This window comes from Balaenoptera ricei, chromosome 15 (genome assembly GCF_028023285.1).
Source record: "Balaenoptera ricei isolate mBalRic1 chromosome 15, mBalRic1.hap2, whole genome shotgun sequence".
Lineage (NCBI taxonomy): Eukaryota > Metazoa > Chordata > Mammalia > Artiodactyla > Balaenopteridae > Balaenoptera > Balaenoptera ricei.
In genome coordinates, this window is record NC_082653.1 from 50,744,249 (window position 1) to 50,757,418 (window position 13,170).

The 13,170-nt window shown below is 50.5% G+C and overlaps 1 protein-coding gene and 1 long non-coding RNA gene across 10 annotated transcripts; one reads left to right on the forward strand and one right to left on the reverse strand.

The window, feature by feature from the left end:
* Nucleotides 1-1,350: 1,350 nt before the first annotated feature.
* LOC132349726 (uncharacterized) lies at nt 1,351-12,995 on the reverse strand. Of its 7 annotated transcripts, none has more exons than XR_009497733.1 (5): nt 12,359-12,995; nt 8,933-11,707; nt 2,951-3,187; nt 2,004-2,719; nt 1,351-1,519 (listed from the first exon to the last, which is right to left on the reverse strand). It is a non-coding gene; the product is annotated as an uncharacterized LOC132349726 (long non-coding RNA). The 7 variants fall into 7 exon arrangements; XR_009497731.1 differs by having other exon boundaries at nt 1,992-2,719; XR_009497735.1 differs by lacking the exon at nt 2,004-2,719 and having other exon boundaries at nt 12,359-12,513; nt 12,810-12,991.
* NME4 (NME/NM23 nucleoside diphosphate kinase 4) lies at nt 8,429-12,025 on the forward strand. Of its 3 annotated transcripts, none has more exons than XM_059898384.1 (5): nt 8,429-8,715; nt 10,346-10,479; nt 10,752-10,853; nt 10,951-11,063; nt 11,476-11,681. In XM_059898384.1, exons 1-5 carry the CDS (start codon nt 8,625-8,627, stop codon nt 11,657-11,659), a joined length of 624 nt encoding a protein of 207 aa, XP_059754367.1. In that variant the 5' UTR covers nt 8,429-8,624; the 3' UTR covers nt 11,660-11,681. The 3 variants fall into 3 exon arrangements, with proteins under 3 accessions (XP_059754367.1, XP_059754365.1, XP_059754366.1); XM_059898382.1 differs by having other exon boundaries at nt 8,443-8,715; nt 11,588-12,025; XM_059898383.1 differs by having other exon boundaries at nt 8,658-8,715; nt 10,279-10,479; nt 11,588-12,025.
* Nucleotides 12,996-13,170: the final 175 nt, after the last annotated feature.

Here is a 13,170-nt window from a genome sequence, read left to right on the forward strand (position 1 = left end):
GCAGGTGGATTCTCAACCACTGCGCCACCAGGGAAGCCCCATGGTGTTTTTTATGAAGTCCTTCATTTTAATGTAGTTGAATTTGTCAATCATTTTCTTTATGATTAGTCCCTTTTGTGCCTAAAGAAATTCTTCCTCTTAAAAGGTCCTGCTTAGGGCTTCCCTGGTGGCGCAGTGGTTGAGAACCTGCCTGCCAATGCAGGGGACACGGGTTCGAGCCCTGGTCTGGGAAGATCCCACATGCCACGGAGCAACTAGGCCCGTGAGCCACAATTACTGAGCCTGCGCGTCTGGAGCCTGTGCTCCGCAACAAGAGAGGCTGCGATAGTGAGAGGCCCGCGCACCGCGATGAAGAGTGGCCCCCACTTGCCGCAACTAGAGAAAGCCCTCACACAGAAACGAAGACCCAACACAGTCATAAATAAAAATAAATAAATTAATTAATTAAAAAAAAAAAAAAAAAAAGGTCCTGCTTATAGTTTCTTACCTTCTGAAAGCTTCATAGATCTGCCTTTCATATTTAGGCCTTTAATCTACCTGAAATTTATTTCTGTGTATGTAGGATTAGGTCTCTCTCTCTCTTTTTCTATATGGATACCTGATTGAGCCAGCAATGTTTATTGAAAAGTCTGCATTTCCCACTGATCTGCAGTGGCTCCTCAATCATATATTCGGTGCTCGTACATGTATGAGTCTGTTTCTGGGTTCTCTATCCTGTTCCCTTGGTCTACTTGTCAATACCTGGGCCAACACACGGTCGGAATTATTACAGCAATGTAACGAGGACTGATAGCTTGCAGAACAAGCCCTCTCATCCTCATCTTCTTCAGAGAGTCTGGGTAGTCAGGTCCCTTGCATTTCCATATTGTAATTCGAGACCACAAAACAATCCTGTTGGAACATTGATTGGGGTCTGTGGGTCAAGGTGAGGACAGCTGACCACTGGCCCTGGGCCCTGGCTCTATCTGAAGGGCTCAGGGGTGCAGGGTCCGAGACAAGATGTCTGTCGTCCTAAGCCTCAGAAGGAACTAGAGCTGCCTTGCCAGGAGGAAGCTCAATGTGAACAACTTGGAGACAAGAAAGTCATGCACCAGATCAGGACAGAGATTGAGAGAAAGGACGTTGTTGCAGACCAGCCTCACTTGGACCAAACCCGGCCGGCTTGGGGGAAGGAGAGAAAAGACTCTTCAGGTGGATACATGGCGGGGGTTTTAACCCACGTGAAACTGGACCTGTAACAACTGAAAATGATCTGAGGGCTATGAGATCTACTCCTCAAGAGATGGGAGAGGAGAGTCTAGAAGGGAGCAATGCGGTCACGGAGAAATAAATACCGAGCAAACGTATTGATAAAGTGCTTCCACGTTTAGTGCCGGACGCGGGAGGAGAGTCAGCATCAGAGGAGAAGTGAACAGCCTCGTGTTTGTGCTCTGCTGTATCAAATGTGGTCATAAAGTGCTTCCTTCTGGTATCTTCCTGCCTGAGGCTGGGTTTCCTGGAGGTGGACCCTGATGTGGACCTGTGTGAAAATGTGAAAACGATGTTTTAGGATGTGGTCCCAGAGAACACTCAGGGGGAGTAGGAACTGGGTCTGGAAAGGGAAAAGAAGGAGGCCCAGGTCATGGAACTCTGGCCTGATCTCTCGGGAACCTCTGAAGGCACCCCAGAACTGTTGCGATATGGCGGCCAGGGAGATGCAGGGTGCACATCTCTGCCTCTGGGGGAGGTAAATCCCCCAGCAATCCCATTTGACACAGTGGCAGTGGGTCTGGAAGCCTGAGGAGGGCGTCAGGGTGCAGGAGAGGGACAGGAACAGGGACCAGAGGGGACAGGACAAAACAGGACAGAGCAAGAAGCAGCCCATGTGCCAGAACCCTATTCCCTGAGGCACCGTCAGCAGCACCTTACAGAGGAGGGGATGGGGCTCAGAGCGGGTAAAGCTGTAGCCTTAGGAGAAGGACCAGGGTCGAAACTCAGGTGTCCTAACTCACTCAGCCAGCCACCTGTGAGCCTGAAGTCTTCACACAGAAGCTGCACAGATCCTGGCCAGAAGATGATGCAGGGAACTGTGGTCGGAGGAGCAGTGGACCTAGGGCCACTCTTCTACTTGAGCCCTGGCTTGGCCACTGAGAAGCCAAGGGATTCCACATCTCAGATGAGCTCAGTTGAGCCAGGCTGGGTTGAGTGGGAGGCATCTCAACAAACTACCCGAAATCTCAACGGCTTCAACCAACAGCCAGGATATTTTCTGCTGATTCTTTGCTGAGTCGGAGTTGGGCAGGGTTCAGCTGGTGGCACTTCTGCTCCTTGAGGCATAAGCTGGGGCTGGAACTCTCGAGATGACTACCCACACTTCTGGTGCTTTGGTAGGGATAAGCTGGGGGCTGGTGGCTCTTTCTTTCTCTTTCTTTGTGGCTGCCTTAGGCTTCTTTACATGGAAAGGAAAGTCCAAGCCCGTGCATCCCAAATGGCAAAGGCAGAAGTGCAGATCTCTAAGGCCCAGATGAGGATGTTACCCAGCGTTTGTGCAGACACAACCAGCCACAGGGCCAGCCCAGATGCAAAGGGGGTGGGGAAGCAGGCTCACCTCCCAACAGGAAGTGGCCATCTTGCACAGAGCAGGGGCGTGAGCCATGTGCTGCACTGTCTCTGGGAACAGGGATCAGTCTGGGGCTGGGCTACAGCAGCCTCAGAGTCCCAGAGCAGTGTAGGGCCTGACCTGTGCAGGGTTGGAAGTGGTTTGATGAAATAGCCAAGATGTCTCAAGACATTTAAAATATGTGACATAATAATAAATGCTTTTTCATTTTTTTGGTCTTTTTTTTTGGTTTTTTCTTTTCTTATTTTTTGCTTTTTCATCTTTGAAAAAACAGCTTTGTTGAGAAATAATTCCATACTAAACCATTCACCCATTTAAAATTTACAATTCAATGATTTTTGGTGTACTCACACATATGTGTAACCATCACCACAGTCAATTTTAGAACATTTTCATCTCCTAAAAAGAAGCTCCAGGGACTTCCCAGGTGGTCCAGTGGTTAAGAATCCGCCTTCCAATGCAGGGGATGCGGGTTCAATCCCTGATCGACGAACTAAGATCCCACATGCTGCAGGGCAACTAAGCCCGCACGCCTCAACTAGAGGGCCCGCACGCCGCATTGAAGATCCTGCGTGCCGCAACTAAGACCTGAAGCAGCCAAAAATAAAATAAAATAAATAAATATTAAGAAAAAAGAAGCTCCATACCCTTTAGCTATCACCCTCCCATTCCCCCACCACTCCCCACCCCCAGCCCTAAGCAACCACTAATACTACTTTCTGTCTCTGTATACTTCCCTATTCTGTACTTTCACATGAATGGAATCATACAATATGTGGCCTTTTGTGACTGAATTCTTTCACTCAGCATAATGTTTCCAAGGTTCCTTCAAGGGAATTCCCTTGCAGTCCAGTGGTTAGGGGGAAAAAAAGTTCATTCAGGTTACAGCATGTGTCAGTATTTTCTTCCTTTTATGGCCGAATACTATTCCACTGCATGGACTGACCACATTTTGTTTATCTATTCATCAACTGATGGACACTTGGGTTATTTCCACCCTTTGGCTACTATAAATAATGCTGCTGTGAAAATTTGTGTACAAGTTTTTGTGGACATGTACTTTCATTTCTTTTGGGTATATACCTAGAAATAGAATTTCTGAGTCATATGATTCGATTTTTAATCATTTGAGAAATTGCCAGACTATTTCCCAAAGTGGCTGCATTATTTTACATTTCCATCAGTAATGTAGGAGGGTTCCAATTTTTCCACATCCTCACCAACACAGGTTATTATCTGACCTTTTGGTTCTAGCCATGCTAGCGGGCATATAGTTGTCTCTCAGGGTTTTGATTTGCATTTCCCTGATGACTAATGATGTTGAGCATCTTTTCAGGTGCTGAATCAAAGTGATTCAGTTATATATATATATTCTTTCTCATATTCTTTTCCATTATGGTTTATCACAGGATATTGAATATAGTTTCCTGTGCTATGCAATAAGACCTTGTTGTTTACACATTGCATATATAATAGTTTGCATGTGTTAATCCCAAACTCCCAATCCATCCCTCCCCCACCCTCCTCTCCCTTGGCAACCACAAGTCTGTTCGGTGAGTCTGCTTCTGTTATGTAGATAAGTTAATTTTTTTAAATGATACTTTTTAAAATACATTTTTATTGGAGTATAATTGCTTCACAATACCGTGTTAGTTTCTGTTGCACAACAAAGCAAATCAGCCATATGCATACACATGTGCCCACATCCCCTCCCTCTTGAGCCTCCCTCCCATCCTCCCTACCCCACCCTTCTAGGTCATCGCAAAGCACCAAGCCAGTCTCCCTGTGCTATGCTGCTGCTTCCCACCAGCCAACTGTTTTACATTTGGTAGTGAATATACGCCGATGCTACTCTCACTTCGCCCCAGCTTCGCCCTCCCACCCCATGTCATCAAGTCCGTTCTCTATGTTTACCTCTTTATTCCTGCCCTGCAACTAGGTTCATCAGTACTTTTTTTTTTTTTTTTAGATTCCATATATATGCATTAGCATATGATATTTGTTTTTCTCTTTCTGACTTACTTTACTCTGTATGACAGGCTCTAGGTCCATCCACCTCACTACAAATAACTCAGTTTCATTCCTTTTTATGGCTGAGTAATATCTCATTGTATACATGTGCCATATCTTTTTTTTTTTAACTTATTTATTTATTTATTTATTTATTTATTTTTGGCTGTGTTGGGTCTTCGTTTCTGTGTGAGGGCTTTCTCTAGTTGTGGCAAGCGGGGGCCACTTTTCATCGCGGTGCGCGGGCCTCTCACTATCGTGGCTTCTCTTGTTGCGGAGCACAGACTCCAGATGCGCAGGCTCAGTAGTTGTGGCTCATGGGCCCAGTTGCTCTGCGGCATGTGGGATCTTCCCAGACCAGGGCTCGAACCCGTGTCCCCTGCATTGGCAGGCAGATTCTCAACCACTGCGCCACCAGGGAAGTCCCCACATCTTCTTTATCCATTCATCTGTCGATGGACATTTAGGTTGGTTCCATGTCCTGGCTATTGTAAATAGTGCTGCAATGAACATTGTGGTGCATGTCTTTTTAAAAAAAAAAAATTATTTATTTGGCGCACCGGGTCTTAGTTGTGGCATGCGGGATCTAGTTCCCTGACCAGGGATCGAACCTGAGCCCCCTGAATTGGGAGCGCAGAGTCCTAACCACTGGAGCACCAGGGAAGTCCCATAGATAAGTTAATTTGTGTCATATTTTAGATCCCACATATAAGTGATATCATATGGTATTTGTCTTTCTCTTTCTGACTTACTTCACTTAATATGATAATTGCTAGGTCCATCCATGTTGCTGTAAATGGCATTATTTCATTCTTTTTTATGGCTGAGTTATATTCCATTGTATATGTGTATCACATCTTCTTTACCCATTTATCTGTCAATGGACATTTAGGTTGTTTCCATGTCTTGGCTACTGCAACACCATTTGTTAAAAAGACTATTCTGTCTCTCATTGAATGGTCTTGGCTTCCTCGCCAGAATCAGTTGACTATAGATGTATGGTTTTATTTCTGGACTCTCAATTCTATTCCATTGGTCTATATGTCTATCCTTGTGCTGGTACCACACTGACTTGATTATTATTGTTTTGTGATAAGTTTGAAATCAGGAAGTGTGAGTTCTCCTGCTTTGTTCTTTTTCAGGAGTTTCTGGTTATTCTGGGTCTCTTGCAAACCCACTGAATTCGAGAATCAACTTATCAATTTTTACAAAGAAGTCAGGATTTTGACAGGGATTGAGTTGAATCTGTAGATCAGTTTGAGGAGCACTGACAGGGATTGAGTTGAATCTGTAGATCAGTTTGAGGAGCATTGACATATTAACATGTTAAGTCTTCCAATCCATGAATGTGGGATTTTTGTCCTGTTTAGATTTTCTGTAATTTCTTTCAACAATGATTTGTAGTTTTTAGAGTATATGAAATCAAAAGGGAAATCAGAAAATACTTTGAGATGAAAGAAAATGAAGACACATCAAAACTTATGGAATATAGTTAATGCAGTGTTTAGAGGGAAATGTATAGCTGTAAATGTCTATACTAAGAAAGAAAAAAATATTTCAAAACAATAATCTAATCTCCTGTCTTAAGACAGTGGATGGGAGGGAGGGAGACGCAAGAGGGAAGAGATATGGGAACATATGTATATGTATAACTGATTCACTTTGTTATAAAGCAGAAACTAACACACCATTGTAAAGCAATTATACTCCAATAAAGATGTTAAAAAAAAAAAATTCTGGACCAGAAAGAAAAGAGAAGAAGAGAAGTACATCTTGTATATTTGTTTGATTTTCTGAATTTGCTATAAATGACTATTGGGATAGTGGAAAGAAATCTGAATGGAGTTTGAAGGTAGGGTGGTTGTATTGTACCAATATTAATCTCCTTATTTTCATGGATTTACTGTGGTTATATAGGAGATTGTCCTTGTTTTAGAAAAATATACATTCAATAATCATCATGTCTGAGACTTATTCTTAAATGCTATAAAAATATAGAGAAAGATAAACAGACAGACAAAGAGAGAATAATAAAGCAAATGTGGTCAAATGTCAACAACAGTGGAATCAAAGTGAAGGGGACGTAGGTGTTGTACTGTTCTTGCAACTTTTCTGTGATTTTGGAATTGCTTCAAAATAAAAAAGTAAAAAAAAGAAAAAAAAAAAAGACAGTGGAAAAAGAAGGTCACTTGTATTTAACATTGTACTGAAGATTCTAGCCGAGCAATTAATTAATAAAATGAAAAAAAAGACATCCAGATAGGGAAGGAAAAAGTCAAACTATCTCTATTCCTGTATGACATAACCTTGTACGTACAAAATCCTGAGGAATCCACTAAAAAACTATTAGAATTAATAAATGAGTTCACCAAAGTCTCTGGATACAAGATCCATATACAAAACTCAATTGTATTTTTATACGCTTGTAATGAACAACTGAAAATGAAATTAAGAAAATTCCATCCACAACAGCATAAAGAAGTATATATGCTTTTTCAAAAACTCATTACAGGGCTTCCCTGGTGGTGCAGTGGTTAAGAATCCACCTGCCAATGCAGGGGACACGAGTTCGAGCCCTGGTCTGGGAGGATTCCACATGCCACGGAGCAACTAAGCCCGTGCGCCACAACTAGTGAGCCTGCGCTCTAGAGCCCGCGAGCCACATCTACTGAAGCCCGTGTGCTACCACTATTGAAGCCCGCACGCCTAGAGCCCGCGTGGGCTCCGCAACAAGAGAAGTCACCACAATGAGAAGCCCGCGCATTGTAATGAGGACTAGCCCCCGCTCCCCACAACTAGAGAAAGCCCACATGCAGCAACGAACATCCAACGCAGCCAAAAATAAAATAGATTAAAAAAAAAAGAAAAGAAAAGAAAAGAATCCGTCTGCCAATGCAGGGGGCACGGGTTTGAGCCCTGGTCCGGGAAGATCCCACATGCCACGGAGCAACTTAGCCGTGCTCCACAACTACTGAGCCCATGTGCCACAACTACTGAAGCCCACGTGCCTAGAGCCTGGGCTCCGCAACAAGAGAAGCCACCACATTTAGAAGCCTGTGCACCCCAACGAAGAGTAGCCCCCGCTCACCTCATCTAGAGAAAGCCCACGCACAGCAACGAAGACCCAACGCAGCCAAAAATAAATAAATAAAATAAAAAAAAAAACCCCGAAAACTCATTACATAAGATCTTGCAATTGATCTCATATTTCAAACAGTATTGCGCCACCTTCTCAACTGGAACAATATAGTAAATGAGAATATCTGTGATTTTTGCTTTCGATAAAGTCACAGGGACCGTAAGGGTTTCAGTGGAAGCTAAATTCCTTCAGTTAGAAGAATGCAGTTACATGTCCACTTGAGAATAAAGGTGGGATTTTCCCCATCCAAATGCAGAGATGCCCTGCCTGACCTTGCCTGACCATCCAGGTCCACCCTCTCCAGATGCAGGGTGTAATTTCCGAGGGAGACTCAGGTGGGAGGACACTCCCCGCCCCCAGAAGCAGGTCCTGCTGCCAGGACGGGGTACAGCCCAAGACAGGCGCAGGAGGACTTGCATGAACTCAAAATGATACTTAAGGACTGTGTTGGTATAAAGACGAATACAATCCATGCTGTGTTCGTCATCATTGTTATTTTTTTCTTCTGATTTTAACAGAAATTGACATTAAATACTTCCCGAGGCCGCTTGAGTGAAGCAGGTTCGGTGTGGGGCCGCGAGGGTAGGGGCCGTGGGGGCCTTGCGCCGCTCTCCCTCCCTCCACCCCTCCTCCTCTTCCCCCTTCTCCTCCCTCCCTCCTACCTTTCTCCCGCTGCCCGTTCCCCGGGTTCCTTTTCTCCCTCTGCCCCTCCACCTCCCTCCCCTTCCCTCCCTCCCTCTTCCCTCTGTCCCTCCAACCCTTCCCCAGGTTCCTTTTCTCCCTCCACCCTCCTCCCTCCCTCTTCCCTCCGCCCCTCCCCCTCCATCCCCGGGCCTCTCTCTTACGCTCTCAGACGGCACTCGCGGGCAGGGAGTCATGCGCGGTCTCTCCGGGCGCGCGGCGCTGCGGGGGCTGATGTGCCGCACGCGGGCCCCGGTCGCAAGCCTGCTTGCGCGCTCCAGCTCTGGTGAGTCCGCCCACCCGGCGGCCATGCGCGAGGTGGGGCGGGCTGAGGCGCCGCAGGCCTCTGCTGGCGCACGTGCGGGCCCTGGCGCAGGGGGCTTGAGGCCTCGGGACAGGCCGGCTGGAGCTGCGCGACCGTCGGGTTCCCGCCGGGCTGGGGCCCTGCGCACACCACCCCCCCCACCGCTCACTCCCACCCAGCCCCCCACGCCCCCGCTCACCTCCTCACCGTGCTCAGGGCAGGGGGTCCCCAGGGCTCCAGGGCAGGAGGAAGCCAGAAGCCTGGTGGCCACACTTTGCGGCGGACCCGGGGCTCCTGAGCGGGGTCATTCTCAGCAGATGAATACTCCCGTCCTGGGGCGTTTTTCCGCCTGGCGTATTCCTGCCCGCTGGTATCCACAGGGACCTCTGCCCTAGCTGCTGGCCCTTGGGCCCTTCCTGAGCTGCAGGCAGATGTCCTGGCGTTCCAAATGCTGGCAAGAGTGAACTGCCACCGTCTGAGGCACAAGCCAGCTGGCAGCAGGGCCCCCAGGCACTGGGCTTGGGGGATGGAATAAGGATGGGGGGCCTTCCTCCAGCGCGGTTCATTGAAGGGATGTGGTGGGCACCCACTGCCTGCTCTCCAGGCCCTGCACAACTTTGGTTAATTTTCCTCCTGGGGATGGGAAGGCAGCTGCAGTTGCCTACAGGGACACTGGCCCTCCTGGACCCTACGTCTTATCTCTCCTCCAGTTCTCTCCTCCCTCTTTGCAGGAATTAGCTGGACATCCAGGGTCTGGGCTCCTCTCAAAAGTACACTTGACCCTGGACCCAATGCTGAGGGTCAGCATAACTCTGGAAGTGGCCTGGGGCTGTAGGAGGGTGATGATGCTGGGGGTCTCCCGGGCAGTGTCTCCCCAGGAGGGGGAAGACTGTGGCAGTGTTGACTTTAGGTCTCGAAGCGTCCCACCCTGGAACCCCACAGCAGCCTGGCCAACGAAGGCGTGAGGGGAGGAGCCCTCTCAACTCTCCCCACCTGCAGACAGGAACCCCTCCACCTTTCTCCTCAATCCCCAGGTCCCTTTGTCCCGCTGTCTGTGGCCCACCCGGTGGGGAAAGTGCACTTCTGCCTCCCTGGTCCCCTGCCATTCCTTCACCTGAGACCCAGAATATGGGTGGTGGTTCCTTCCTGATGTGGCAGGTTGGGGGTTCAGACATTGTCTGTGCTAGCACCGCAAAGGACAAGAGCGAAAATCAGGCCAAGGCTTGTACTTTCTTTCCAGTATGGCATCTTTGGGCCTCCGGGTGGCCTCTGAGCTGGACTGTGCCTCCCCAGGCCTCCGGGCTGTCTAAGATAGATGCCTTTTCAGGGGACATCAGCTCTATCATGGGCAGCTTCTGCCACTGCCTGGAAGGGCCCATGGCCCCTCCGACAGGCTGAAGTCCCCAGGGGCCCCCTGTGCTGCTTGTCCCAAGGGGTAGCACCACGCTGGACAGTCCTGGCTGTGGACACCACACTTCTCCCCTCCAGAGCTGCTCTGCCTGAGGCAGACACTCGGAAGTCCAGGTGACACCTGGGTCCTGGCAGGGGAACCCAGGTCCGGGAGACATGAAAGGGTGAGGCCTCGGCAGCCCCGAACCCCCCTCTTCTAAAGGAGGACCCTCCTGGACCCTGGAGCGGACGCTGGTTGCGGTGAAGCCAGACGGGGTGCAGCGGAGGCTTGTTGGGGATGTGATCCAGCGCTTTGAGAGGAGGGGCTTCAAGCTGGTGGGGATGAAGATGCTGCAGGTACCAGGGCTCTTTGCCTGTGGGTGTCCCTGAGGGGACTGGGATGGGGGGCTTCTCACATCTCAGCCCTGTGTCAGGAAGACATCATGGTGTTGGCAGTAGAAGGGGAGGGGTGGGGAGGTGTCTGCCTTGTGCTTTTGTGGCTGGAGTGCTGCCCCACGTAGGTGTCGTCTGCAAAGGGCCCTGTGATCAGTACACCATGTCACTGTCCCAGTGCCTGGTGGGGCTCCCTCTCCAAGGGCTCCTCTCACCCCCTTCCCCCAATGCACCAGGCACCAGAGAGCATCCTTGCTGAGCACTACCACGACCTGCAGAGGAAGCCCTTCTACCCAGCCCTCATCAGCTACATGAGCTCCGGCCCGGTGGTGGCCATGGTACAGCGGGGCAGGGGTGGTGGGAGGGGTGGAGGGTCCTGGACTGAGCCCTTGGTGATACCCACCTCTCCCCACCTCCTTTATCTCTGTGCTGCAGGTCTGGGAAGGCCCCAATGTGGTCTGCACCTCGAGGGCCATGATAGGACACACCAACTCGGCTGAGGCCGCCCCTGGCACCATCCGGGGAGACTTAAGCATCCACATCAGCAGGTATGGGGGCCCTAACACACTCGGCCACTTGGAGCTGAGGGCCAGCTCACTAGGGGCTTGGGGCGGCGGCTTGCTGCTAAGGCAGATCCGCCGGACCTGGGCTTCTTGCTCAGGGGAAAGTAAAGCCAGAAGAGACTTTTACTGGTGGCACATCACACCTAACGTTTGCTAGTGCGGTTTTTTAAAAAACCCTTTCATGCACACAGGAGAAGATAAAGCATTCCCTGTGTGTTGTGTATGTGCTCTGCCATCGTTGTCTGTCACCTGACTTTATCGCCAGATGCCCCGGGGGTTGGCACGGGACAGATGAGGTTGTGGCTAAGAAGCTGAGATCAGGCTGGAACCCAGTTTTGCAGCTCCCCTGTTCTTCCTTTCCCCTCTGTACAATCACCCCGCTTGCTCCCCTAGACAGTAGGGCATCAGGAGACTGTCCCTGGGACCTCCAAGGTGTACGCAGCAGACTGTCCCTGGGACCCCCAAGGTGCACACTGAAGCCTGTGTCCTACCTCTGCCACCTGGCACAGGAACGTCATCCACGCCAGCGACTCCGTGGAGGGGGCCCAGAGGGAGATCCAGCTGTGGTTCCAGAGCAGTGAGCTGGTGGACTGGGCAGACGAAGGCCACCACAGCAGCATCTATCCAGCCTGAGCACACAGGGTGCCCTCGGTCACCCCAGCATCCACCCAGGACCAACTACCTCTGTCGACAAGACCTTGAGCCCACACCCATGCTCTGCCCATCTGTCCCAGACCCACCCGCCTGTCCACCTGCTGCGCCAACCCCAGCCCAGAGGGGTTGAGCCACCAACTTTATGTGCCTTTTAGTATTATCCGAAGCAAGCAAGAGATTGGACAAAATCCTTTCTGTACCAAAGTGCCAGACAAGCTTTGGGGTGCCTCCAAAAGCTGGTAGTGTGACCTCCCTTCCCCCAAAGTGGGAACATTAAAATTCACTGTGCTGTGCGTGGGGGTGGAGTGCTCATTATAGCCTCTGCCATCTCTGAGGTAAGGATGAGGCCTTTATGCAAAGTTGTAAGCAGCTTGAAAGTAGAAATGAAGCTTACCATCTCTCACACACCAGGAGGGGATCAGTAACTTTGTTCAATGTATAAGACAGGCAGAGGTCCAGAGACCTCCAGCCTGAAATCTGGGGAATCCAAGCTGAGCCCCTGAGCTAGTGCTCTCCCTGAAGGAGGAGCCCTAGGCAGGATTGGAGGGTTGCAAAGGGGTAGGCAGGGAACTGAAGCCGCCCCCAGGGCAGAAAGGCTGGTGACCACACTGACACTACACACTTACGCCTGGTCCTCAGGTGTGTCCCCGGTCACTTGTCACAGGTACTGGACACCACACATCATTACACCTGCTGAGGCCGACTTGGTCCTCACTCAAATTTGACGTCTTGCAGACGGAAGCGCTGGTCCTGGATTCCCGGCTTTGGTTGCTCCCTGTGCCTACACATGAGGGCACGGATGAAGTGTACTGACTCAACTGGCCGCGAAAGGGTCATGTTGGGAGCTAACCCTGGGACTGGCCATTCGAGGGAAGGGCCTTCCTTGTTTCCCATGGCTTTTCCGGGCTCTAGTCTCCTTCCCGCTTCTACGTCACACTTTTGCAACAGGAAAGGGAAGCGTCCGGGAGGCGAGGAACTTTAAATGCTGGGCGAGTCCGACCAGGTGTTTTAAATGCACAGCAGGGCCCAGGGCGGTGAGGGAAGCCGAGGGGCCCTGGGCTGGCCCGCGAGCTCCACCTTAGCCCGGGAACCGAGTGTCCCCTGTGTCCGGCTGGCTCCGACCCCGGCACTAACGCCCAGTCTTGTGAAAAGGAGTCGGGAAAGCGGACGGCTCCCAGCCGTGTTCACCCCGCCTCCGCCGCGAGAAACTGCCCGCCGCACTGCGCCTGCGCACACCTTGGCGCCCAGACTGACTTCCAGTCCCAGTAGGCCGCGCGGCCATGGGGCCGAAAGTCCTCGGAGAAGCGGGGGGAGGGCCGGGAAGGACCCGGTTGTCCTGGGAAGAGGGAGGGCCGGGGTGGTTGGGGCGTCCTGGGAGGAGCGAGGGGACGCGGAGACGGGGCTTCCTGGGAGGAGAGCGGGCACGCGGAGGCGGGGC

Excerpts from the sequence above, each read along its gene's own strand:
- NME4 (XM_059898384.1), top strand. The coding sequence starts at position 8,625 with ATGCGCGGTCTCTCCGGGCGCGCGGCGCTGCGGGGGCTGATGTGCCGC. Across the intron at positions 10,854-10,950 it reads CCGGCCCGGTGGTGGCCATG|GTCTGGGAAGGCCCCAATGT; the intron begins GTACAGCGGGGC and ends TCTGTGCTGCAG. Across the intron at positions 11,064-11,475 it reads TTAAGCATCCACATCAGCAG|TAGGGCATCAGGAGACTGTC; the intron begins GTATGGGGGCCC and ends TCCCCTAGACAG.